This window comes from Muscardinus avellanarius (genome assembly GCF_963383645.1).
Source record: "Muscardinus avellanarius genome assembly, chromosome: 3".
Taxonomy (NCBI): domain Eukaryota; kingdom Metazoa; phylum Chordata; class Mammalia; order Rodentia; family Gliridae; genus Muscardinus; species Muscardinus avellanarius.
In genome coordinates, this window is record NC_137788.1 from 111,357,659 (window position 1) to 111,384,616 (window position 26,958).

General features: G+C 44.4%; 2 protein-coding genes across 2 annotated transcripts in view; both read right to left on the reverse strand.

Annotated features, from left to right (window-relative positions):
• Nucleotides 1–26,882, reverse strand: part of LOC308260234 (uncharacterized protein) — a gene marked incomplete at both ends in the record, with an annotated part of 33,837 nt that extends 6,955 nt beyond the window's left edge. Inside the window, 5 exon segments of the mRNA XM_080691544.1 lie at nt 1,729–1,780; nt 6,685–6,780; nt 19,955–20,071; nt 20,230–20,377; nt 25,961–26,882. Coding sequence (XP_080547670.1) covers nt 1,729–1,780; nt 6,685–6,780; nt 19,955–20,071; nt 20,230–20,377; nt 25,961–26,882 — 1,335 coding nt within the window.
• On the reverse strand, nt 2,399–3,334 carry LOC308260747 (olfactory receptor 10J4-like; the record flags this gene model as incomplete). The annotated part of the gene is made up of 1 exon (XM_080692244.1): nt 2,399–3,334. The coding sequence occupies one exon, from the start codon at nt 3,332–3,334 to the stop codon at nt 2,399–2,401; it is 936 nt and encodes a 311-aa protein (XP_080548370.1).
• Nucleotides 26,883–26,958: the final 76 nt, after the last annotated feature.

Below are 26,958 nucleotides of genomic sequence, written 5' to 3' on the forward strand. Positions count from 1 at the left end.
GAGTGACCTAGAGTAGTGTATACGTGCGTGCGTGCGTGTGTGTGTGTGTGTTTAGTAGTAGTATTGGTAGTAGTAGTAGCAGTAGTAACTAATACCTATCACTGTTTCCCATGAACCAGACGCTTTTATTTCAGAGCATGAAATAAAAGTAACCTCACAGTAACCCTGAGAGTTTGGTATCATCAGTTGACTGTGCAGACAGGAGACAAAAGCCTTTTCCGAGGACAGACATGTATAATGGTGCACCTACGGTTGGGGCGCACGTCCCTCTGGGTCCCAAGCCCTCGTGTGTGCAATATCACACCACTTTAGTATTTCCTACTCTGTTTATTGGAGGAAATTAAGATGAACAACAACCCTGGAAAAGAGGGTAAATACATAAGTGAGGAATTTGATAGATTCCCGAATCTGACAGATCCTGAATCTGATAGATTCCCAAATCTGGTAGATCCCAAATCTGATGGATCCTGAGCCCTATCATTACCCAGTGGCCTGCTTTGGAATCCCTTTTTTTCTTTTTTCTGTTATTTGCCATAGGGGAGAAAGGATGGACCCAAATATTTAAGTAATAAAAGCATCCTACAATACAAAATTTCTGAATGTCCAGAATGATTTCCAATATCCATGAACATCCCTGATAAGATTTGAGAGATATATAAATCCCAGTTTGGGCAAAGTTCTTCTCCCAGTTGTAGAGTTTAGTTGTTGTGAAGGAGAGAACTTGTTAAAATGATCACTGTGCACTGACTCTGGGCTGAATTGGTTGTGTTTAAGTCCAGATTCTGTCGCTTACAAACTATGTGGCCTCGAGGAATTTATTTAATCTGTTCAGGTCTCAGTGTTCTTGCCTGTAAAATGAGAAAATACACTCCCTCTCAGATTTGTGGTGGGGATTATAAAAATAAAGTACTTAAAATGATGCCTGCTGCCTCGGATGCTGTGTGCCAACGCCAGACCTATGAAAGGGGAACAAGTAGCCTGAGAGTTTTAAAATAGCAAAAGCAGTCAGGCGTGGTGGCGCACGCTTGTCATCCCAGCATTCGGGAGGCTGAGACCTGAGGATCGCAGTTCACGGACAGCCTCAGCTACTTAGTGAGGCCCTCTGCAACTCAGTGAGACCCTTTTTCAAAATAAAGAATAAAAAAATAGAGCTGGGGGTGTAGCTCGGAGGTAGAATGCCCCTGGGTTCCATCCCCTGTACCGCAAAAAAAAAAAAAAAAAAAAAAAAAAAAAGATGGGGTATGTAGCACTTCATATCCTTTTTAACCAACAATCCTTCAGAGAAGAGGGAAGCTATGAGCAGTTAGCATCTCTACATTCTTGCCAGCTGAGAGAGAACAGGGTCCCAGTCCAGCAGAGGGGACTTGGCAAGATGTCAGGCCAGTTCACTGTACCACCCAGAGTGTCTGGGCAACAGGGATTGGGCGGGTATTAAAAAAAAAAAAAAACGGGGGCTCTTCCTTTGCAATCCTCAAGTAGGAAGGAGGATATTTTTATGTGTCTTTTTCCTCAAGCTCTTAAAACTCAGACCTGTTAGCTAGCTTGTAAAGTGGCTGTCAGAGCTTGGGCATGACAGCTGTGTAGTGTTCACACACATGGTGATGGGTTTTTTGGTAACTGTGGTGTAGTTCGGCTGGGAAGTGCCATTCACAAACCATGGAGAACCTGTCATTTTATGAATCCATGAATCAGTGCCCTGATTTCATGCTGAGGACAAATGCCACTTACATTAGTTCCTGGAATATTACGTGACATGTCCTCACCACCTTTCCTGCCAGACCTTCGTCAAGAAAAACAGAAATGATGTTTCACCTTGGCGTTCGCTGCCCAGATGTGCTTTATCCTAGTCCACGATGCTCAAGCTTGGACAGCCCGTCTGTCCAGCTTGGCAAGTCTAACCAGCTCTTCGTTCATTAGTAGTTTTCCTTCTGAGCTGGGCCTGGTGGCGCACGCTTGTAATCCCAGCATTCGGGAGGCTGAGACAGGAGGATCAGGGTTTGTAAACAGCCTCAACTCCTTACTGAGACCCTTTGCAACTCAGTGAGACCCTGTTTCAAAATAAAGAATAAAAACTAGGGTTGGGGGTGTAGCTCAAAGGTAGAATGCCCCTGGGTCCCATCCCCAGTACTGCAAAAAAAATAATAAAAAAATTTGTTTCCTGCCAGGCGTGGTGGGGCACGCTTGTAATCCCCGCGCTTGGGAGGCGGAGACAGGAGGATCACGCATGTTCGAAGCCAGCCGCGCTGGCTTAAGAGACCCTGTTTCCAAATAAAAATATAAAAAATAGGTCTGGGAATGTAGCCCAGAGGTAGACGGGTTTCCAGGAACCCCAGTACCACCACCAAAAAATAAAATAAAATTGTTTCCCTTCTTTTTTTCATCTAAGGCCAACCAGCACCTAAGAAAGGGGCTTTCTGCCCAAAGCCCCGAGCAAGGCATCTTTAACGTCTTTATTCCTCAGAGTGTAGACCACAGGGTTCAGCAGCGGCGTGATGACGGTGTAAGTCACCGAGATGAGCCTGTCCTGCAGGGAGTTCTGAGACTTTGGCTTCAGGTAGATGAAGGCAGTGCAGCCGTAGTGGACGATGACCACGGTGAGGTGGGAGGCGCAGGTGGCGAAGGCTTTCTTCCGGCCCTCGGCGGATGCCATCTTAAGGATGGTGGTAACAATCAAGATGTAGGAGAAGAAGATCAGGAGCATGGGCAGGACCAGGACGCAGAGACTGATGAGCAGGGTGACGAGCTCTTTGATGGTGGTATCGGCACAGGCCAGCTTCATCAGGGGCCGGATGTCACAGAAGAAGTGGGAGACGACGCTGGCGTCACAGAAAGGCAGGCTGAAGATGGAAGAGACCTGAATGATCGCCGTGCTCAGGCCGATGGCCCAGCACCCGCCGGCCAATTGCACACACGCCCTTCTGCCCATGATGACCGTGTACCTCAGGGGCTTGCAGATGGCCACGTAGCGGTCGTACCCCATGGCCGTGAGCAGGAAGCAGTTGTTGATGCCAAAGGTGAGATAGAAGAAGAGCTGGGTGGCGCAGCCAGAAATGGAGATGGCTTGCTTGGGGACAAGGAGACCGGACAGCATGCGGGGGATGATGACCACCGTGTAACAGGTCTCCGAAACAGACAGAACACTGAGGAAGAAGTACATGGGGGTGTGGAGCTGGCGGCCAAGGTAGATGACAGTCAGGATGACAGCGTTGCTGGCCAATGTCAGCGCGTACAGCGCCAGAAAGGTCACAAAGAGGGCGAGTCTGTGACGCCACTCAAAACTCGAGAAGCCTTCCAAGGTGAACTCTGTCACGGCGGTGAGGTTGGGCCTGGGCATTGAGGAGAGTCTGGGGCTGAAAAGGAGAGAGGAATTAGGGAGGTTGAGAGTCCAGGTTGGAAGCAGTGGGCTGGAGCTGGGTAATCAGTCACGGGCAGTAAGAGGTGGCTCCTTGCGGGCCGCAGAGGAATATAGGAAGCTGAATCAGGAGGGGCACAAGTTCAAGGCCACCCCAGGCAACTTAGTGAAGCCCTGTCTCAAAAGGAAAAACTAAATAAAAAGAGCTGGGGATGTAGTCAGTGATAGAGTGACCCTGGGATCCATTCCCTGTATCAGGAAAAGTAAATAAGTAAATAAATAAAAACAAAAAGGGTGTAGCTCTAAGCCAGGCATGGTGGCACAGGCTTGGAATCCCAGCTTGGGAGCTGAGGCAATCTCAGCTGAGACAGGAGGATCGCGTAGGTTTGAAGCCAGCCTCAGCTACTTAATTGGACTCTCAGCAACTTAGTGAGACCCTATTTCCAAATTAAATATAAAACAGGTCTGGGAGTGTCACCTGATGGCAGAAGGCCCCTGGATTTTATACTGTCCAAGAGCTCTCAAAGAGCCCTCAAGTCAAGGTCCTCAGGGCCTTGGGATGGGGATGGGGTGGGAGCAGGAGGGAAGGTGGCACACAGCCCTGGTTCTCTAGGAAACTCATTTGGAGAGGGAGGAGGGGGTGGGACCCACATGAAATCACTCCAAGAGGTGTACACAAGTGTTACTATCAGGGTAAATCCCAACATGATGTATAATGACAAACCCTCCTTGGGGGACAAGACCAGCTTCAGCTCTGGCCCAAGGGGCTTCCTTTTGGACAGCCATGACACAAAGCACTGTCTTCTCTCAGCGTTAAATGCAAATGTCTTATTATCTGCAATAGGCGGTGAGAGGAGACACGGCTTTGTTGTTGTTGTTGGTGGTGGTGGTGATGGTGGTTTCTTTGTTTTTTTTCCTTGAGAAAAGTCCAGTGTGTGGGCCCAGAACTCTCTGGGGTCCAGAGGCAGTTCCCTTTCCAGACTCAGCTCCCCGACATCCCTGGTTTTCAAAACTTCCTCTCCCTCCCCGGTGGAGGCAGTTTCTGTTCCTGCTTTCTAATTTCTAATTAAGCACGATAGAAAGCTCTGAATCTTTGAAACTCTAACTGTAAGACAGCAACGATCAACAACAGCCACCACCACAAAATATTTAAGCGTTTAGAAACCTCCGGCTTTAACCCCGGTGTAAACAGAAAGCCGTTTGCGGTTCTCTTCCCTTGTCTCCATCCTCTCACCTATAGAAGAGGGAATAGCTGCGCAGTGTTTCCATGGGGACCATGTGCTGCCTGGTATGTTCTCCATATGGGAAAACAGTTCACCAGCTTCTGCTCTGTCCCGTCTTATCATCACATGCTGGGATCTTCTGGTAAGAGCTCAGACAGACAGACAGACAGACAGACAGACAGACAGACAGACAGACAGTCAGAAAGACAGACAGACAGACACACACACACACACACACACACACAAAATCTCTTTTTCATGTTTATTAATAATTATGATTAATTTCTCCAAATTCTGTCCACTGGACAGTCTACTTCTTTCGTTTTCTTTTTTCTTTTTTTTTCAGTACTTGGGATGGAACCCAGGGGCATTCTACCTCTGAGTTACACCCCCGGTCTTATTTTTTAGTCTTTTTCTTTTTTCTTTTTTCCTTTTTGTGGTACTGAGGGTGGGACCCAGGGGTTTTTCTACCTCTGGGATATACTCCCAGACCTATTTTATATTTTATTTGGAAACAGGGTCTCACTAAGTTGCTGAGAGCCTCACTGAGTAGCTGAAGCTGGCTTTGAACCTGTGAGATACTCCTGTCTCATCCTCCCAAGATCTGGAATTACAAGCGTGCGCCACCATGCCCAGCTAGTCTTTTTGTTTTTTGAAACAGGGTCTCACTGAGCTGCAGATTTCTACATCCATCACTCATCAACTCTAGATTCTGATATGCAATATGCATAGGGATGGGGTGTGGTGGGGTCTGGAATCCAGTCTCTCCCACCTCCAATGACTTAACCCATAGCCCTGGCGCTTTTCCTCTCTCTTCTGGGCCTCAGGATTTTCTTACCTGTAAGAAGAAGGCTGCAGGGGGGAGGGGGTGGCGTGGTGGGCACGCTTGTAATCCCAGTACTTGGGAGGCTGAGACAGGAGGATCGCAGGTTCGCGGCCAGCCTCAACTACTTAGTGAGGCCCTTTGCAATTTAGTGAGGCCCTGTTTCAAAATAAAGAATAAAAAAAATCGGGCAGGGTAGAATGCCCCTGGATTCCATCCCCAACACCACAAAAACAAAAAGAAAAAAGAAAAAAGGCTGAGCCCATACCTATCGGAGTCCGATATGAGTGAGGTGAGCACATTTCTTAAAAAAAAAGATGATCTTCATCCAGCGAGTACGGAGGTGGCAGCTTGCAGTTAGAGGGAGTATTTCCACCCTCTGGAGACCAGGAGGAAAGACAATGTTCACGGAGGGAATCCCAAGGATTGGGAAGGGCCTGGTGTCAGCTGGCCTGCGTAAGCTATGTCCATTCTCCCCAGCCCACAGATGCCTGCAAGCATCTCTAAGCCCAAGGACACTGAGATCTGTCAGTCACTCACGGAATAATGTCTCCCTGGCTTCCAGGTAAGATATGGGACAGGAAAAGGAAGAAATAGCAGAGTCTTCTCTGCTCAGAGAAAACGCCCTTTTCCATATGAAGATAGGAAAGTAGCTGGCCTCAGAGCCCCATATATTAAGAGTGTGAGAGGGGTGGTGGAGACAGGGCTAGCTGATTCCAGGTCTCTTCACTCCCTCAGTGTGACCCCAGGAAGATGATATTCTGGGCTACACTGGCCAACAAAGTCCTTGGGAATCTGGCTGAGAGTGGCTAAGGTGAGCGGCCTTTTCAGCCTGATTTCATTCCATTATTTACTTATTTATTATTTTTATTTATTTATGTATTCATTTGCGCTACTAGGTATGGAACCCAGGAGCATTCTACCTCTGACCTACACCCCCAGCCCTATTTTTTAGTCTTTATTTTGAAACAGGGTCTCACTGAGCTGCAAAGGGCCTCACTAAGTAGTAGCTGAGGCTGTCCTCGAACTGCAACCTCCCAGCTCAGCCTCCCAAATGCTGGGATGACAAGCGTGCGCCACCATGCCCGATTTCATTCCCTTTTTCTTATGCTGTCCGGTTTCTAAGTTTTGTGGCACAGCTGTGCCCTCAAATAGCTCTGCTCAAAAACATTCTCAAGGCAGAAAAGACAGAGGAAGAGCTGTATCCTGGGAGACAAAGCTTATAGGCCACGTTCAGTGGCAGAGAATCCTGGCTTCCTTCACCGCGTGGCGAGGGGGGACTTTACCTTCCTGGCAGGCCGGGCTCATGGAGGATGCGGGACAGCGAGGCACAGCAACTGTCTCCAGGACTCTCCTGTGCTGCGGCAGGCAGTAAAGAGACTCTGTGAAAGAGAAGACCAAGCCAGAAGAGCAGCAAGGCACCCTCCAGGGTCTCTCAGTTATCTGTTTGCCCTCATTAGTCAGATGGGGCAGGAAACATACACACGTCAGCCTGGGCTCTGGCCCACCTCCCCAGAGCCCTATTTCTTTTAAATCTGTATCTCAGTTTGCCAGAGAATGCCATTCTATTCCCCCCTGCCCCAGGACTCTAGGGTTCCTCTGTCTAAGCCACAGTGACGGTCCCCAAGGCAGCAGCTACAAGATGCCAATACCCCGATGTCTGGGGATCTCATTAGAAAGAGACTCATCAGCCCAAACGCAGAAGTAGAATTTAGAGAGTCTTGGGCTTTTCCGGAGGAACAAGACCTTTCTGTGGGGACAATCCCACCCTGCCCAGGGATAAAGAGGACCTCGCCATCATATACAGCCTCCAAAACCCAGCCTCCAAACCCAACCTCGTTTAAGGATTCAGTTTTGTTTTTTGTTTTTGTTTTTGTTTTTGGTGATACTGTTGGGGTGCCAAAGATGTTGGGGTGAGTTCTCGGCTCAGGAACTCGGGGGTCTGCAGGGTCCTTGGCTAACGTGACAGAAAAGAATTTCAGCACGCGCCAGTTAGAGACATGGACAGAGGTTTATTGGGGAAAGGGGAGGAAATACACATTCAAGAGAGAATGCGGGCCCCTCAAGATGAGGAAGGCATTTTGGGGAGTTCAGGGTTCTCTCCTTATAGGGGACTTTCGTGAGGGGTGGGCCAGAGAAGGTATGTGAGGATGAGCTCGGTCCGGTAGTCCCAAGGCGGTTTATGGTGGGCAGGTGGTCTGGCAGCCTTAGGGTGGATGAGCTCAGTCCAGTGGTCCCGAGGCGCTTCCTGATGGTCTGTGGTCTGGTCAGCCTTTGGGTGGATGATCTTGGGTTGATTGGGGTCCTCATTAGTTGATTGACGGATAAGCTGGGATATCCTAAATTATAGGTTTTCTCGGAAATATTGTTAACTCTAGGAGCTACAGGTTTCCCAAGAATTTATGGTAGAGTCAGGCCTGGGAAAGAGAAGTGGTTTGTGGACTAGAGGCTGAAGCACTTCAGCTCCAGGTTCTTATATCAAAGTTATATTTTTACTTTTCCTTCTTGTCTGTCTCCTTTCTATCTACTTATTCCTTCTATCCTACAACAGTAGGGGTTCCTGGAAACCCTTCTACCTCCGGGCTACACTCCCAGACCTATTTTATAGTTTTATTTGGAAACAGGGTCTCTTAAGCCAGCGAGGCTGGCTCTGAACTTGCGCGATCCTCCTGTCTCCACCTCCCAAGCGCGGGGATTACAAGCGTGCGCTACCACGCCCGGCTAAGGATTCAGTTTATTCGTCAAGAAACTCACCCTGCAGGGTCTCACTGTCCCGAGAGCTTGCGGTCCTTTCTAATTCAAATATTCTAGAGACAGTGATTCTCTCACTCATCAATTCCCTCAGCTGACACTCACTGCTGGGCACGTGGGCCATAGTAGCAGATGCACAAACCACTTCTATACCGCACGCCACACTTTCCGCTTGCGGCATCTGGACACTAGTGCGTATTACTTAGAAAACACTGAGGCCATCTTCCATGAGCCAGGACAGAAGGAAGTTTTCCTTGGACAGGGCAGTTTTCCTGCAGCCCGCCCTTCTTTCCTGTCCTCTGTAGTGAATGGAGCCAGCGCCCGTCCCTTCCACTACACCAGTCCCAGGCAGGTCTTCAGGGGGAGGAAAGAGAAGGAGACATCGAATCTATCAGATCCCCTGGGACCTTGGCTCCAGAAATGTCTAGTTCTGGCCCAGTATTTTTTTTTTTAAGTACTGGGGGTGGAATCCAGGGGCATTCTACCTCTGAGCTATACCCCCAGCCCTATTTTTGATTCTTTATTTTGAAACAGGGTCTCACTCCTTTGCAAAGGGCCTCACTAAGTAGCTGAGGCTGGAGGGGAACCACGATCCTCCGGTCTCAGCCTCCTGAATGCCGGGATGACAAGAGTGCACCATCAGCCCTGCTTGGCCCCGGTTCTTCAAGCCTTCCTCTTAGAGACTCAAGAAAAAGCGAGAAAGGCCCTTTCTAAGTTCCAGTATTCAATGGAGATTTGAAGGCAAGACAGCTGATAGGAGTGTGTTTGACAAGCCCAGGAAACTGGCGAGGCGGATGAGCCGGGAGCCAGCAGCCCAGGGGTCAGTTCATTCCGCATAATCTCCTTCAAGGTCCTCAAACATTTACTCAAGAGAAACTGAAAATACTAAGGCTCAGGAGCCATTAAAAGCCGCAGTCCCACTGCTGAGAGAGAAATACACAGAGTATTTATCACTGCTTCAGAACAGCCAGTAACTAACCCTATTAGTTTGCAATCCTGGCGGGAGCAGCCAAAGAAAGGTGTCAGATGGGAAGCAGGTCTTCGCAAGACCTTGATAATCAGTTACTCTTGAGCCTTGATTGTTGACAGTCCCTTTTTCACAGTTTTTCTGGTAGCTTTATTATTAATTAATTAATTAATTTATTTATTTGCAGTATTGGGGATGGAACCCAGGGGCATTCTACCTCCGAGCTACACCCCAGCCCTATTTTTTAGTCTTTATTTTTTTTGAAACAGGGTCTCACTGAGTTGCAGAGGGCCTCACTAAGTAGCTGAGGCTAGCTTTATTTAAATATGTAGTCCTAGCAGCGCGTAGTGGTGCACGCTTGTCATCCCAGCGTTCGGGAGGCTGAGACTGAAGGATCGTGGTTCGCGGACAGCCTCGGCTACTTAGTGAGGCCCTTTGCAACTCAGTGAGACCCGGTTTCAAAATAAGAATAAAATATAAGGCAGGGGGTGTAGCTCGGAGGTCGAATGCCCCTGGGTTCCATCACCAGACCTGCAAAAATAAATAAATAAATAAAAATAAATAAATATGTAGTCCTTTGATATTAGAGACAAGCAGGGTGTTGGACATCTTAATGAGCTGATAGAGCCACCACCATTGAGAGGAAGAAAGCACCCCAAATCTGCCCTCGCTATGGCACATGCGTCTTTTCTGATATGTTTCTGCCGTCCATCTTGAGTATACACACACGTCTGACATCTTAACTTTTACCTCCCTGCCACTGGCTATATAGAACAGCAAAAACAGGAGACGCAGCTGTGACCGATAAGCCCAACGCTGCAGTGGGAAAAAAGGCCAGACCAGCCCTTGGGTTGTGCGTTCATTTACAGAAGAGATAGCTAGTAAGACTGCAAACAAGACAGAAAAATAAGAACCGAGGCATTCTGACAATTCTCAGTTCTTCTGGCAATAACTTTCTCCCCATCAAACCCCTTAACGTGGTCACTGTATTATTAATATTTTCTATGTCCCAAGGTCCAAAACCAAATCACCCTTCTGCCATCATTTTAAAGGGGGAAGGATCATTCTCGGATGCAGTGGTACACATCCGTAATACCAGTACTTGGAACGCTGCGACAGGAGGATCGCAGGTTCGAGGCTAGCCTCAGCCACATAAAGAGATTCTCAGCAACTGGGTGAGAAGTGATTACCAAACAATATAGGGCTGGGAGTGTGGGTCAGAGGTAGGCTGCCCCTGGGCTCAGACCCTAGTACCTCACAAAGAAAAAGAAAGAGGAAAAAGAAAAGAAGGAAGGAAGGGAGGGAGGGAAGGAGGGGTAGGAAACAACATAGAATGTAGTGGGAATCCAGAGGAAACCCTGGCTCTCAAGTCTTAGTCTGCAAAAGGACTGATTTTAAATATGACTACCATCGGACACATGTTTAGCTGGAGTAAGACGGGCTCAGTCTGAGAAAAACTGAAACCTCCGGGGTGGATGGAGCTATTTTTCTGAAAATGGAGGAGATGTACTGATGACTAGCTCATCGGGACACTGGCCGCTCTGCTTTCCCTGTCTAGTTCCTGTATCTCTCATTTATTTTGACTGACTGCAACTGGTCGTAAACTCTAATACTGACTCAAGCAGCTACGGAGGCATTGTTGTGGGTTTCCCCCCCCAGATGCTCAGTTGGAGACGACTGACATTTCATCACCGTAACTGTGGTATTTGCCACTGAGCCCTGGCGGATGCTCCTTATCAGAAGAAAGCGTTCCCTTCTATCCGCACTTGTTTGAAAACTTACCATGAATGGGACGTTCAGTGTTTAGCTAGCTCCTCTTCTGTATCCATTGATATAATTACAGGCTTTTTATTCCTTAATTGGTTAGGAAGTGAATTACATTAATAGATTTTTTTTTCTAATGTTGGTGCATTCCTAGGTTTTTAAGACTAACCCCCATTGGTCTTTTTATGCACTGTTGAATTCAATTTGCTATTTTTTTCATTTATCTATTACTGGCTGATAATCATCTCTTCCCACTTCATCTATTTTTGGTACCCAAGGTTTGCAATTAGCAACCTCCTTAGATGCTGGGGAGATTTCACACCTTCCTGTGCCCTGATTCTCAAATAACTTCTACTACTGCCATTTCTACTTTTAGGGTTATTATCCTAGTAAATTTTATGTGTAATTAGACCAGGAAGAGAAATATATAATATATATGTGCATATACATATGGACATATAGAGAGAAACTGTTATATAAATTATTACATATGTATATTACACATATAATTAGGCCAGGAAGAAATATATCTATATCTATATATCTATACTATATATATATATATATATATATATATATAGAGAGAGAGAGAGAGAGAGAGAGAATATAAATGTATATGTATTCTTCAAAGTGATTACATCTATATCTCCTGGAAATATGTCACTTTATATTATTTTTCAAATAGATCAGTATAAAATTGCCCAAGGAATGCCTTTTTTAGCATTTTGTTGATCTGTTCCTGTATTCTGTTTCCCCATCTCAGTTCATTCTTTCTTTCTTTCTTTTTTTTTTTTTTTTTGGTGGTACTGGTGGGGGGAACCCAGAGGCTTTCTACCTCCGGGCTATACGCCCAGACCTTTTTTATATTTTATTTGGAAACAGGGTCTCACTAAGCTGCCTAGAGCCTCACTAAGTAGCTGAGGCTGGCTTCGAACCCATGCGATCCTCCTGTCTCAGCCTCCCAAGTGCTGGGATCACAAGCGTGCGCCACCACGCCCGGCTTCCCCATCTTATTTCTAATATTCAATGCGTCCCTCTGATTTTCCTTGGTCATGGTGGTTAAAGCTTTCTGTTTCTAAAAGAGTCTCATCAAAGACCAAGACTTTACTTATCTATTTTTATTGATGCATTGTAATTACACGTGAGGGTGAGATTCAGAGGGGTTTCAGAGCAAAAGACGTATGTGTGCCACCAACAGCTGCGGTGTGTTCTCTCCACCTGCTTCCTCCCCACACAAGCTAGCCAGATCGGTAGTGATGCCTTCATGGGGGACACAGGGCTATGGGTCTGTTTCCTCCCCGCCCTCCTCCCTCTTCCAGTCCTTTCCCACCACTCCACTGGGTTCTTTCCTAATTTCCCTGAGGTCCCTTTTTTTTCTTTTTTTTTTTTTTTTGGTATTTCCTCTCTAGCTTCCACATATAGAAAAAAAGATGTGGTCCTTGGTTTCCTGGGTGACAGATTCAAACAGAAAAAAAAATTGTATTGTTTTAGTTTACATTTGAATCTTATTTTCTTTGTCGTTGTTATTGGCTTCTACCATCTGTGGGTTTACTTTGTTACTCTTTTTTAAACTTCTTGGATGGAATTTTTCACTTTTTGTTTTTCAGTAAACACATGTATTTCTGAGAACGCCTTTGGCTGTACCTCATTAGTTTTGATATGCAGGGCTTTCGTTAGGATGTAGTGCTATGCATTCTTAGTTTTCATTCTTTATTTCTTCTTTTACTCATAGTTTATTTATGTGTTTTTAATATGAGAATAAGCTTGATAGAGGGTTCGGGAATTCAGACCTGGATTAGAGGGTCCTTGGCTTCTGTGCTACTTTGAGATCAGTTCTACGTGGTTTTAGAAAAATCACTCACCTTCTCTGGGCCTTCAATTTCTTGCAAAATGTGAGGAATAATAAAACCTACTTTAAACAATTGCTATAAATATTGAATGAGTAAGTGCTTAAAGGTTCTTAGAACAGTGGCTATCACGTAGTGCGGTGCTAGTGTTTATTGGAAAAACATTCAGATCCATGAAGAAGGGTAATGGGGAAGGACTTGGCTGCATTTTTATCTTGATTATTCCTTATTTTCTTGTATTGTGGCTCATGACTATATAAAATCAATGTTAGGGCATCCTTGGGATCAAAAGAGTGAACGTGGTCTGTATAAAGGTCAGAGTTTCAGGACAAGCATCCTCTTACTATAACTCCTTACCAACACATTAGTTATGTGCTTAGTTTCCAGAAGTAATATGTGAATATCTCCTACTGTGATGGGATGTTTGCCAATCTATTCTGGTACTTTAATCAGTATTTATTTATTTTTGCATAATATTCTATGCTGCTAGGACCGTATATATTCATGAATGAAATATCTTCCTGGTAAATTATTTTATCAATATTTTAAGTCCTTTAAGGAGTTTGACTTTGAATAGTATCTCATCTGTTATTAGTAATAGAGAGTTAGCTTTCTCTATTTTCTGAATTTGTCTGAATACCATTTCAGTTTTTCTGTTTTTCTGTCATATTATTTTCATATACACGTTTTAAATAGTTAATTGAATTGTCAGATTATTAAAACTCAGCCTCAGAGCTTCTTTATTCAATCAGCTAACTCAATCAATTCTCACTTATAACTAGATAAACCGTCGGATGATACTGTCACCATATTTAATATTCCCATTTATAAAGACTTCTTAATTTTGTTCTGTAGCCAGGCTTTTGTTTGATTCATTTCTTATTAATTTACATTTTCTGTCTAAAACGTTAAATGTACACCATTCCTGTTCCTCCTCTAGACTACTTGTTATAATTCAATTATGTTCTTGATAATAAATCCACACAGAATTAAAATGTGAACTACAACTATATTATTTTTAAAGTTCTGTACCCACCCATGATCCTTACTTCTTAGAGACACCTACTTTCAACTCTTGCCTATTTCTTACACTATGCACCTCCGGGTTTCTGCTGTTATAGGTAAGATGCGGCTAATGGTATTTCTAGATTCCTAAATGTTAAATACTCTCCTGACTTCCCGGCTCCTTTATAATCTCATCTGCATGCACACGAACACAAACACACCCACATATTTCCCCTCCTGCCACCCTCTCTATAAAAATTAAATCTATTTTCAGAACATACATTATTATGATATGCAAATATTATTCATAACCGAGCCCCGCAACTGACTCTAAGTGCACATCTCTTCCTGTGCAATTTTTCTCTTGATAAATTTTTATAATTGAATGTTTTTATTTGCTTAGCTTTCAATTATCTGTAATTAATCAACACTTAAACTTTCTACCCGAGCCGTAAAACTTTTTCACCATAGAGCGAGAGTCAAACTTTATCACGTAATCAACCCAAGTCATATTGACTTATTTTCATAGCCTGCTAGTTATTTAGTTTCTTTCTGTTTGAAAATCACCTTTCTGGGGCATCTCCTCTCTTCTCTATCTAGGACGGCTCGAGCACTGCAATCCTGGGGATTTTCTTCAGGAGCATCCTGGAATTCCGCAGTCTCTCACAGTTCTGGTTTGGACTGAGCTTGTCTCCCAAAGGCTGTGTGTTGAAGGTTTGGTCCCCAATGCAGCAAATTTCAGAGGTGGAGCTACTTTTAGGAAAGGATTAGGTCATGCGGGCTGTAACTCATGAGTGGATAAATCCATTTGGCACCTCTTCCATAACTTTCTCAAAATAAGAACATGGACTTTTACTTCTCCGAAGCTATGTTCATCATATCCGCATATACTATGAAGAATTTCCTGTATATTAATTTAGCACAGAAATAATTTCCCCACATAATCAGGAAAGCATCGCCATGCTGTCTTCTAAATTCTAGTGCAATTGTTTAAAAGTATAATTTCATTTGAAATGCAGGTCTTTTAAATATAATGTGTTTTCCACTCTTTCTTTGGAAGCTTTTAGCATTCCCCTTTATTTCTAGAGTTTCTGTATCACATGATGGTGTGTTTCAATGTTTGTTCTTGAATCCAGGATGCTAACCACTCAATCTGGAAATGCTATGCTAAAAACTCAATTAGAATTTTGAAATCCTCTTTTTGCTGATGTTATATCTCCTCTAGTATCTCTATTTTCTTATTCTAGGCCACACATCTGTTGAACATTCCGCTGATTCTATCAATCCTTACATATCTATTCTCTTATTTTTTTTTTATCATTGTTTTACCATACTTTCTGGAAGAGTTCCCCCAGATCCTCTTCTAATTTGTAAATTTAGTAGTGACGACATTATCTTATATTCCACAAAATTTTAAACAGGACCCAGATATCACTTCATAGATCATTCTATTCTCTCCTCTCTCTGAGGCTATTAAATGTACATAAACATTCACATATTTTAAAAATTATCTCCTTTACTGCGCTGCCTCTTTTGTTATCTGTTTTCTTATTTTTTCTTCTATTTGTTCTATTTTTTTATCTCTGTTTGTTCTAGATCTTTCACGGCTGCTTCTTCATATCTAAGAAAGATGCCCTAATAAGCCACACAGAATTCTGACTGTGTGTCTGTGTTTAAGGAAGCGTGGTGACATGTAGTATTTCATTTGACAATGTGTAGGTTCTAGCAGCCGTAGGCACATTCCGCCAAGATTCTCATTTCCTTAGGAAAAATTTCCCTAAGGCTCTTCTGCTACAAACCAGGAATGAGAAAATCAGAAAAGGAAGAGGAGATTGGAGGTGGGCGGGGTGTTTCCAGCTTTGTACGTGAAATTTTTCTCAATCCCTTAAATTTGGGCACCACATCTTTTCAGCTTGTAAATTTTTTTCTGGAAAATATTGGCTTCCAAAATGTGGTGTAGAGGCATTGAGGATCATCTCTAGGAGAAAAGCTGCCATCGCTTTCAGAAGGAGCTGTATTCTTTAAGAAACTATTTGAACCGCTTGCTGTATACAAAAAAAACAAAACAGGAGGTCTTTGGGTTTCAAGAAACCGGAAAGTCTTATCTTCAACACTCAAGCTATTAAAATGAAGACTCTTTATCTATCGTGAATAGATTAGCGGTAGATACTAAGTGTAAAGATAAGTCGTTATTTGTCCTGATGGACACGTTACAGATTCTTCGAGGTTTGTGGAGATAGAAAGTCAACGGATATAAGTGGCAGGAGCAAGAAGAGACGGGAAAAATTGAGTTTGGAAACGTGAAAGTATGCGCCAAGAAAAGAAGACATAGACTTTACTTAAAGTGCAAAGTGCCCGAGTATCAATAAAAAGGGAAGGGGGGTTTGAGGACACAATGGACTATTTCTAAGTACATACTCAGTTGAAAAGGGTTTTTTTTTTTCTTCCCCAAAAGGAGGTGGGTTAAACGCGAACATAGTAAAATCACAATAAGAGCCCTCACGCAAATCCTTAGTCACCTTCATACTGTCCACGTGAATCCCTCCCTGATGCCACAGCAGGTTCAGGGAAGAGCTGGGACATGTCCTGGTGAGGGTGGTAAGGACCCCTGTGTGCAAATCACCGGATAAGAAGAGACTCTGGCTGGGCGTGATGGCATACACTTGTAATCCCAGCTTTCGGGAGGCTGAGACAGGAGGATCCTGGTTCGCGGACAGCCTCAACTACTTAGTTAGACCCTCTGCAACTTAGTGAGACCCTGTTTCAAAATAAAGAATAAAAAATAGGGCAGGAGGTGTAGCTCGGAGGTCGAATGCCCCTGGGCTCCATCCCCAGACCCGCAAAAAAAAAAAAAAAAAAAAGAGAGAGAGAGAGAGAGAGAGAGAGAGACTCTGTAGTCTGCAGCAGCAGAGAAGGGGCGAGATTTCCGTCAGTATAATTATGCACGGTGTGAACAGAGTAAATATAGGCTCATCCAGCTCCTGACACTCAACACTGGGCAGTATGTACAGACATCTCAGTGCAAACAAACTCACTGTTGACATTTGAGCAAATCCCACATACCATGGCGGGTTTCCACTCCAAGGTAACAACTGGGTCTCTCTTCCTTGCCTACAGCCATGGTCCAAGGGTGGAGCCTCAAAACCTGCCCTAGACCCATTTAGACCTTTACTCACTAAACAAACAGGATGTGATTTCCAGCAAAGAAATGCTGACAAAGGCCACAGCCAACATCTTTTGAGATGTCACAATGTGCCGGCCACTTAGAATGTATTCTGAGCCTTAAAATGTTTTGAGAAGGTAAGTTCTAATATTATCCATTTTATAGTTGAAGAAAGTGTTACAGGATGGTAGCACCCTCACCTTGCTCAGGTTAAAACAGAAATTCACTGTGGGTTCTCTGGCTCCAGGACCTCCACGGTTAACCATGGCATGAAAGTTGCTCTCTTCTGGCTTGAACTGGATCTCAGACGTTCTAGCGCCTCTAAGGTGACTCTGAGACTCCTGTATCCTTACGCATGCACACACACACACACGAAAAATTAGCACATTTAGACAGTAATAAAGAAAAAATGAGAAACAATGAACAGAACAGAACATCTAATGGACACCATTAAAAGACCAAACCGATGGTATGTTTAATTGGAATAGATAAGGGTGGGGATCTGCAAGCTTAAGACATAACAAACCTACTTAGTGAAATAAGAGAGAATTTCCCAAATATTGGGAAAGATATGGACATCCAGGTAGAGGAGACACCTAGAATTCCAAATAGACACACCCAGAGAAGAAACCTCTCTATGATGCAGACTGCTCGACATATGGAATAAAGAAAGAACATTAGAGGCCGGGCGTGGTGGTGCACGCTTGTAATCCCCGGGCATGGGAGGCAGAGACAGGAGGATCACGCAGGTTCGAAGCCAGCCACACGCGCTGGCTTAGGAGACCCTGTTTCCAAATAAAAATGTAAAAATAGGTCTGGGAGTGTAGCCCAGAGGTAGAAGGGCTTCCAGGAACCCCAGTACCACCAAAAAAAAAAAAAAAAAAAAAAAGGCAATCCATCAGGACAGCTCAAGCCGTGGAGCCACGGACCATTGGTCCAATATTAAATCTTATAATGACCCGTGTGTTTGCCTCGCTAAGATCTTTAGTTCTTCACGTGAGTTGGAGTGACCACTCATTGTCCTTCCACTTCATTCTGAGGGCTCCCTTGAAGATTCCCTGCAGAGCAGGTCTAGTGGTCACTAACTCCCTTGGATTTTGGAAATTTGGGGATAACTTAATTTTCCCCTCACTTCTGAAAGACGATTTTGCCGGATAAGGAATTCTAGGTGGCACACACCTGTAATCCCAGCACCTGGGAGGTGGAGACAGGAGGATCACAGGTTTAGTGAAAGCTTCAGCAACTTAGACTATAAGCAATCTAGTGAGACCCTGTTTCAAAATGATAAAATAATAAAAAGTCTGGGGTTATAGTAAGAGGTAGAATTCCCCCAGGGTTCAATTCCCAGTAACACACACACACACACACACACACACACACACACACACACACACAATTCTAGGTTGATTTTTAAAAAAATTATCATTTTGTACTAGTGAAAACTGCCTTCTGAGTTTCAGCCTCTGATGACATATCTGCTAATTTTCTTATTAAGAATAACTGGTATATTTTCCCTTTCTCAACTGTGGGGACACATTTCAAGGTCCCCAGTGAATGCTTCAATTGCAGATGGCACCAAACCCTCAATGTATTGTTTTTGCCTGTGTAGATGTAAACAAACTTAACATGGTATTTATTTATTTATTTATTTATTTATTTACTTGTTTATTTATTTATTGGTGGTACTGGGGTTCCTGGAAACCCTTCTACCTCCAAGCTACACTCCCAGACCTATTTTTTATATTTTTTTTAAAATTTGGAAACAGGGTCTCTTAAGCCAGTGAGGCTGGCTTCGAACCTGTGCGATCCTCCTGTCTTACAAGCGTGCGCCACCACGCCCGGCACGTAGTTTTTATTTTAACTAAGCTTTTTCACTCACTGCCTGGAGCTTTTGCAGTCTGATGTAGGGCCAAATGACTAACCCAGATCTCTTAGCAGTTTTCATCACCCGCCCTTTAAGCTTGCTGATTCTTTCTTTCTTCTGCCGGCTCACATCTGCCATCGAATTCCTCTGCTGAGCTTTTCCTCCCAGTTATTTTACTTTTCAGCTCCAGGATTTCTTCTTGAGTTTATTTTTAAGTTTTCTCTCTCTTCATTAATAATATTTCCTTTTCCCTCCATGTTTTCTTGGCTTTCTCTATATCCATTTTAGTCTTTGCTTAGTAGATTGACCATTAGATGTGTGTGTGTGTGTGTGTGTGTGTGTGTGTGTGTGTGTGTTACTGTGGATTGAACTCAGGGGCACTTTACCTCCAAGCCACACTCCTAGCCCTTTTTCCCTTTTTTGTTTTGAAACAGAGTCTTGCTAGGTTGCTCTCAGTCTCCCTAGGTTGCTGAGGCTGGCCTTGAACCTGCGCTTCCTCTGTCTCAGCCTCCTGAGTATTGGGATTCCAGGTGTGCACCATCATGCCCAGCTTAAGATTCTTTTCTAGGATGGTTTCTATTTATCTGTTTTCTTCCTTTCAATGGGAAATGTTTTCCTGCTTCGTTGTACTCATGTGATGTAACGCGTTGGACATGGGCCTGATGCTGTGGTGACTCTGGAAATCAGACTCTCCTTCAGCTTGCTGTTTCTTATGTCATTATTTTTACTGTTGTAGGTTCTGTGCCAAGTCTGCCTGGGGTGCCATACAGGGCTTCGTGGGTGTTTTCGGAGCCTCAATCTCTCCTTGGGTGTAGGTGATCATTTTCTAAGTTCCCTGCATACGTAGTTGATTTTCAATACCTGACTAAGTCTTTAATGTCTCGCTTCCAAGAGGGAAGGTAATTATTTTTTGGATGGCGCTGGGGATTGAGCCCGAGGTCCCTGATATGCCACGCAAATGCTCAACTGCTGAGCCACATCTCAAGCTCTCAAAAGGAGAAAAGGAGAAAAGTAAAGGAGGAGAGAGGGTGTTGGCCCCTACATCCCCTGGGAGTCATGTCCCCTGGAAGCTAAGTGGTGTATAGAAAAGAGAGGGAGATTCAGCAGCCATGACGGCTTACTGCTTGCATGTATATGCTCAGAAGCAGAAATGTGGTCAGAGCACAGATCCTGGTTATTTGGGGGTCAGGGTCACCTGGGCTCCTGGAAGCTGTGTGCAGGTTGTCCCAGAAACACGTGCAAAGCTGTCTTCCAGGTGGCTGGGATGGGGGCAGCTGCTGCTGAACCAAGAGCTGATATTGACGGGAATTTACTGCAAAGTGCAAGCCCCTAATAGACTCCAGAGATCCAAAGAGGTCACATCTGGCAGGTTCTGCCAGGGGAGCGTCTCAGGTGGAGAGACAGGTTCTGGTACTCCTTTCTCTGCTAATGCATTTTTAATTTGTAAAATATCTTTCTGCTCCTCCGAACTTGGCTTCTCTATAGCACTCCACTTTAGCTTTGCGGATGTTATCTTGACATCCTTCTGGAAATGTGAAGTGCGCCTCTTTCGGGAGACTTTTTAGCGTGCACCTGCACCGCGTCTGCTCCTTCTGCGCTCCTTTCCCTTTGCTACTATCTGTTATGTTGACGCGCCTTGTCATGCTAGTGGCTGTATTTTTTCTTCACATTTCCTGTGATCTCTCTACGTCCACCCGTAGCCAGGAGGGACCCAGCGACGAACTCTGTGTGTGGGTGGTGCGGTGGAAGATGCAGATTGGTGGGCTTCCCTTACTAGAGGGATAAATCTGGGTAAAGTCGTATCTGTGTAAGCTAATTTTATATGTGTAAACTCCCTTTTGATTTGCATAATAAGCCTTCTCTTTCCAAAAGAGGGCATTGAACTGTCCAGATCTGTATGTCTTTGTTCTTGAAATGCAAAGTTCCACAGGGAAAAATCCTCTAGTTCCCTGATAGCGAGCTTTAAGCCTGATGTGAGTTTTACCCACATCCTGTTACCTTTCTTCCGTCTTTTTTTTGTTGTTGTTATTGTTCGCAGTAATTTGAGCAAACAAGTAATTTGGACTTATAATAACATTCACATATGCATTTTCAAATGTAATTGGCCTAAATGTAACTTGGACTAAATTAGTTTTATGTTTTGAAATTCTGTCAACCAAATGAAATATACGGTGTGTTTATTATTGTAAGAGTAAAATTCAAGGATAATTTAAGATCATTATTAGAGTGGTTAACATTTGGGACAAACTTAACAGTTTTAAAAAGTTAGATAATAGAAAATAAATGAATACTTTATGTAAGTATTAAGAAAGTATGTTGTTATTGGATAATTTTAGAAAAATATTGTAGTATTATAAAGCCAATGAATATTTGTAAAATTTAAAATTGCTTGGTAATATTAAATGACTTCTAAGTACTGTATTATTTTTGGTTTTAATGAAAGTGTACCATGATTTTAATTTTACTTCCCAATCATACAGGACGGTATAAGTATGTTATTTCAACTTATATCTCATAAATAATTCTAAAAAATAAAAAGAGTATTAAAGAAGAATGAGATATTTCCCCTAAGACACTTTGCTTCTCCACCAACCTGTTCCTCAGTCGAAACATTAGCATCCAGCTAACACTGTGTGTGTATTGGTGACTGCAGGATGTATACATCTATACCTGGTTATGTTATAACATGCATTTTGTATTGGGAGCCATGAGTCATGACAAAGAGTTTGAAAATCACTTAACTAGAGGATAGAAGTTACTCACTAAAGAAGGAAGCCAGATATTAACTACTGGTATTGCTAACAAAACACTGAAATACGCCAGGCGTGGTGGCGCACGCTTGTCATCCCAGCATTGGGGAGGCTGAGACAGGAGGATCGCGGTTCGAGGACAGCCTCAGCTACTTAGTAAGGCCCTCTGCAACTCAATGAGACTCTGTTTCAAAAAATAAAGAATAAAAAATAAGGCTGGGGGTGTAGCTCGGAGGTAGAATGTCCCTGGGTTCCATCCCCAGTACCGCAAAAAATAAACAAACAAAACCCCCAAACACAGAAATACAAAGTTTTGGAAATATTCTTTTGAAACAGACCGAAAATATGTGGCTTAATGATAGATAGATTTAAGAGTATGTGGGAAGAAGTTTAGAGTCCAAATTGGTTAATAAAGTAATGTCAAATGTCCCCAAGACCCGGAGAGAGAGGGAAGACGGGTTCTGTTAGCTAATAGGAATAATGTTGGTGTTAACGACACAGTGCGTTTCCTAATGCTTCCCGGAATGGTCCTACCTGGTCCTGCTCTGTCTGTTCTAGCGTAGCTGGTTCACACAACAGTTCAGCAAGAAAAACAAAGCAGGTTGGCAGGTCTGTTTTGTAGAGAAGAAGAGATGCAGTTCATGGGGATATAGCCACGTTCTTACTCTAACAAGAGGAAAGGCTGTTTGTCCCTGTTTTGTCATTTCCAAAGGATGTTTACACTTATTGTCTTATATTTGACAAAAAAAAAAAAAAAACTTTGGCTATAAGTCTGACGGATGAGAAAGCTGAGGTGCAAAGAAATTTAAAAATTTATCCCAAGCTCGGAACGGAGTCTTTATTCCAATGTTTATTTATGTTATTTCTACTTAGTTCTTCTGTTCTCTAAAAACTTTTTTGGAGGGGTACTGAAGATGGAATGCAGGGGTGTTCTGCCTCTGAGCCACCTTCCCATTCCTTTCTTACTTTTTAATTTTTTGATTTATTTTTAAATTTTTTAGCCAGGCGTGGTGGCGCATGCTTGTAATCCCCGCACTTGGGAGGCGGAGACAGGAGGATCGCGCAGGTTCAATGCCAGCCTCACTGGCTTAAGAGACTCTGTTTCCAAATAAAAAATATAAAATAGGTCTGGGATTGTAGCCCGGAGGTAGAAGGGCTTCCAGGAACCCCAGTACCACAAAAAAATTATTGGTGCATTGTAGTCATACATCTTAATGGGGTTCAAGATGGTGGAGGCACACATGCACACGTCACTCATGAAGCCCTCCCCTCATGCCTGCCCCATTCCCTCCCCTCCCTCCTTCTCGTGTTTGGCTTAGTGATTGACTCTGATGTGTTTGTGAACGTACATCGTGTGCATTAGGGAATCTCCCTCTTCCCCTCCATCCCCCTCAGTTGGGTCGCCTTATTTGCTCATCTATGGTTTCTCCTTCTTTGCCTAGAGTTCCACCTTCAATCCATTTCCTCGGGGTCTCGCTAAGTTGCTGAGTCTTGCTACATTGCTGAGCTGGCCTCCGACCTGTGATCCTCCTGTCTTAGCCTCCCAAGTACCGAGATGACGGGGTGGACCCCCGCGCCTACTCTCTACCTAACACTTTTAAAGAGGCTAAATTTGCAGATATGGTTGATCTGTCTCTGAGAAGGTTTTAGGGACAGGTCAACATTTTCAAAGCTACTGTCTAAAATAAAAATAAAATATATTTATTTGCTGAATAAAAGAAAAAGTGACCACTGGCAAATGCAGGGTCACTTCACTGGATTCACTGTTAATTTCCAAAAAACAGTAGTTGAATCAATATAAGACAGAATTTTAATGGGTTATTGGAAACTTTTAAATATTTGGATATAGCCTAGCTTATTTATTATTAAATATTTAGTGGATACTCTTTCTTATTTTTTCTATTTATATAGGTGCTATTTTTTTAACAAAATGGCATGACTCAACAAATAATGTTTGTGTTACATTTTCTTTCCTTTCTTTTTTATTTATTTTGAGGTACTGGGGATGGGACCCAGGGCCATTCTACCTCTGAGCTACATCCCCAGCCCGATGTTTTATTCTTTATTTTGAAACCAGATCTCACTGAGTTGCAGAGGGCCTCTCTAAGTAGCTGAGGCTGTCCTCGAACCGCCATCCTCCAGTCTCAGTCTCCAGAATGCTGGGATTACAAGCCTGCTCCACCATGTCTGCCCTTTCTTTCTTTTCTTTCCTTCTTTCTTTCTTTCTTTCTTTCTTTCTTTCTTTCTTTCTTTCTTTCCTTCTTCCTTCCTTCCTTTCTTTTTTAATCGGTGCATTGTAATCATACATTGTGATGAAGTTCAGGGTGATAAAAGTATACATACACATAAAACTCAGTGAGCCCTCCCCCAGTTCCCCTACAATCGAAGATTAATATCTAGAATATAATATATACAAAGAACTCAAGAAACTCACCACTCAAAGAAACAAGTAACCCAACCAAAAAGTAGGGTGTGTGAACTAAATAGATATTTCACAAAAGAAAAAGTAGAAATGGCCAATAAATACATTTAAAAATATTCAACATCGTTAGCCATCAGAGAGCTGCAAAATCAAAATCACCCTGAGGATAGCCTAGCTTCTGGAGGCACCTTAAGGGATGATGTGGCCCATGGAAGCACCTGCTTGGTGCGAGTGAAGTTTTAAGCAGTGGGGGCAGCCGGGCGTGGTGGCGCACGCTTGTTATCCCAGCATTCGGGAGGCTGATACCAGAGGATCATGGTTCGTGGACAGCCTCAGCTACTTAGTGAGGCCCTTGCAACTCAGTGAGACCCTGTTTCAAAATAAAGAATAAAAAATAGGGCTGGGGTGGAGCTTGGAGGTGAACACCCCTGGGGTTCCATCTTCAGTACCTCAAAAAATAAGAAAGAAAGGGAGGAAGGAAAAGAAAGGAGGAAGGAAGGAAGGAAGGAAGGAAGGAAGGAGAAAGAGAGAGAGGGAGAGAGAGAAAGAGAGGAAGGGAAAGAGAGAGAGAGCGAGAGAGAGCAAGAGAGAGAGAGAGAGAGAGAGAGAGAGAGAGAGAGAGAGAGAGAGCGAGAGAGAGAGAGAGAGAGAGAGAGAGAGAGAGAGAGAGCACAGGGGCATCTCGCTTGGCCATGGCTGCCTGGCCCCGCTCCTGTTCATTGTCCGTCTCTTGCAATTCTCCAAAAATACATCCCGGGAAATGTTCACTATGGTCATCTCTGAGTGGGTGTGTTTGGAAGGTGGATCCAAGGTAGTGATTTCTTCTTCGTAAGCATCTCATTAAAGGGTTCATAAAGGATAGGTGGCCGGCTGTAGGGAAGAGGGTTGCCGGAAGTGGAGATGGACTCCAGTTAGTTCAGGTCCCGGAGGACTCTAAAGAGTAGGACTGACCACTGGCATCTGCCACATGGCTGCACTCCTGTACGGATCCAGTGCCTCCGCCCACTGGCCCCTCTCTGGATGCCTTCTTTAATTCCTGCTTGCAAGTAGCTCCTGCCCATTCTGCCAGGATCAGATTATTTAAATCCCCAGGTTCAAACACTACATAGGACACTCTCAGCAACCTTCACACATCCTCACAGTACCCTGTTGTGATTGCTGCTGCCACCTCTTAAACTCGATCACCACGGGGTTCTAAGATAGTCTTCTTATTCAACCCCTAAAACATAGATATCCATAAGGCCAGCCTGGAATTTATATGAAAAAGATCCAAGCTTAAAGGGCTGCTGGATTTCAGAGATGTGTATTTCTCCTTGCCTTTTGATTCAGGGCACCTCAGGGGCAAAGGAGTTGAGATTGTTCATTTAAAGAATGACTTTAGCCAGGCATGGTGCACACACTTGCAATCCCAGCATTCAGGAGGCTGAGACAGGAGGATCCAGGTTCAGAGACAGCCTCAGCTACTTAGTGAGACCCTGTTTCAAATTAAAGAATGCAAAATAGGGCAGGGGGTATAGCTTGGAGGTCGAATGCCCCTGGGTTCCATCCCCAGTACCGCAAAACAACAACAACAAAACGACTTCAGTTAGGTGTAAAACAGAAATACCTCTAAACGGGTATGGAGAAACCAATAAAGGTCCAAATAGTGTTACAGAATGCATTGCAAACTTTATCCCCAATTTAGCACAAACCCCTTTGTCGATTCTGCCCCAGGCTGGTCAGAGAGCCCGTCCACTGTCCAGCAGCAGAGAAGTCTCCATTCCTATCTTTGTGAGATTCGGGCTTGCTGTGCTTTGGAGACTGGTCTTCCTTTACGGAGTGGTTGGATTTGCAGCCTCTCTGTTCTCTCGCCCACCACTGCTGAAGGGCTCGAGAATCCTAAACCTCCTCTCTGCTCCTCTCTCTTCCTCTCAACCAGCCGCTGTTAATGGCTCCGGGGCCTTCTCTAGAGACTGCGGGGCTGTCCTAGCTTCTTCTATCAAGAGACTCCATCGGAACCCCTCTGAAGTGGGCACACCCTGTCAGGAGCGTTTTCGGACGATAGCCCTGCACAGAGCATCCCTGACCTCCTTGTTCCTCAGGGTGTAGACCACCGGGTTCAGGAGGGGGGTGATGACAGTGTAGGTTACTGAGATCAGCTGGTCCTCGTCCCTGCTGTTCTCCGACTTGGGCTTAAAGTAGGCGATGGAGGCGCAGCCGTAGTGGATGATGACCACGGTAAGGTGGGAGGCACAGGTGGCGAAGGCCTTCTTCCTGCCCTCGGCAGAGGCAATCCTGAGGATGGCGGAGATGATGAGGACGTAGGACATGAAGACCAGGACCATGGGAATCAAGATGGTCAGGACACTTGTTATCAAAGTCAGGATCTCGTTGACAGTGGTGTCAATGCAGGAGAGCTTCATCACGGGCCGGATGTCACAGAAGAAGTGTGCCACCAGGGTGGCACAGAAGGGTAACCTGAACACAGCTGACACATGCGCAATGGCGACCACCAGGCCGATGCTAAAGGCGCCACACACCAACTGCACGCACACCCTCTTGTTCATAATAATTGAGTACCTCAGGGGGTTGCAGATGGCCACATAGCGGTCATAGCCCATGGCAGTGAGCAGGAAGCAGTTGTTGATGGCCAGCGTGATGAAGAAGAACATCTGGGTGGCGCAGCCAGCCAAGGAGATGGGCCGACGGAGACCCGCGAGGCTGGCCAGCATCCGTGGCACGATGACCAGGGTGTACAGGGTCTCTGAGGCCGAGAGCGTGCTGAGGAAGAAGTACATGGGGGTGTGCAGGTGGCGGTCCAGGCTGATGATGCTCATGATGAGGACATTGCCGGCCAGGGTGAACAGGTACAAAGCAAGAAACACAGCAAAGAATGTGAGCTGGTGCTCCCGGAAGCTGGAGAATCCTTGGAAAACAAACTCACTCACCAGAGAGTGATTCTCATTCTTCATTAAGTCATAGACAGTATCTAGGAAGGAGAAAAGGATGTAAGGATCCTAGGTAGGCAATGTCTCCGGAATAGGAGTC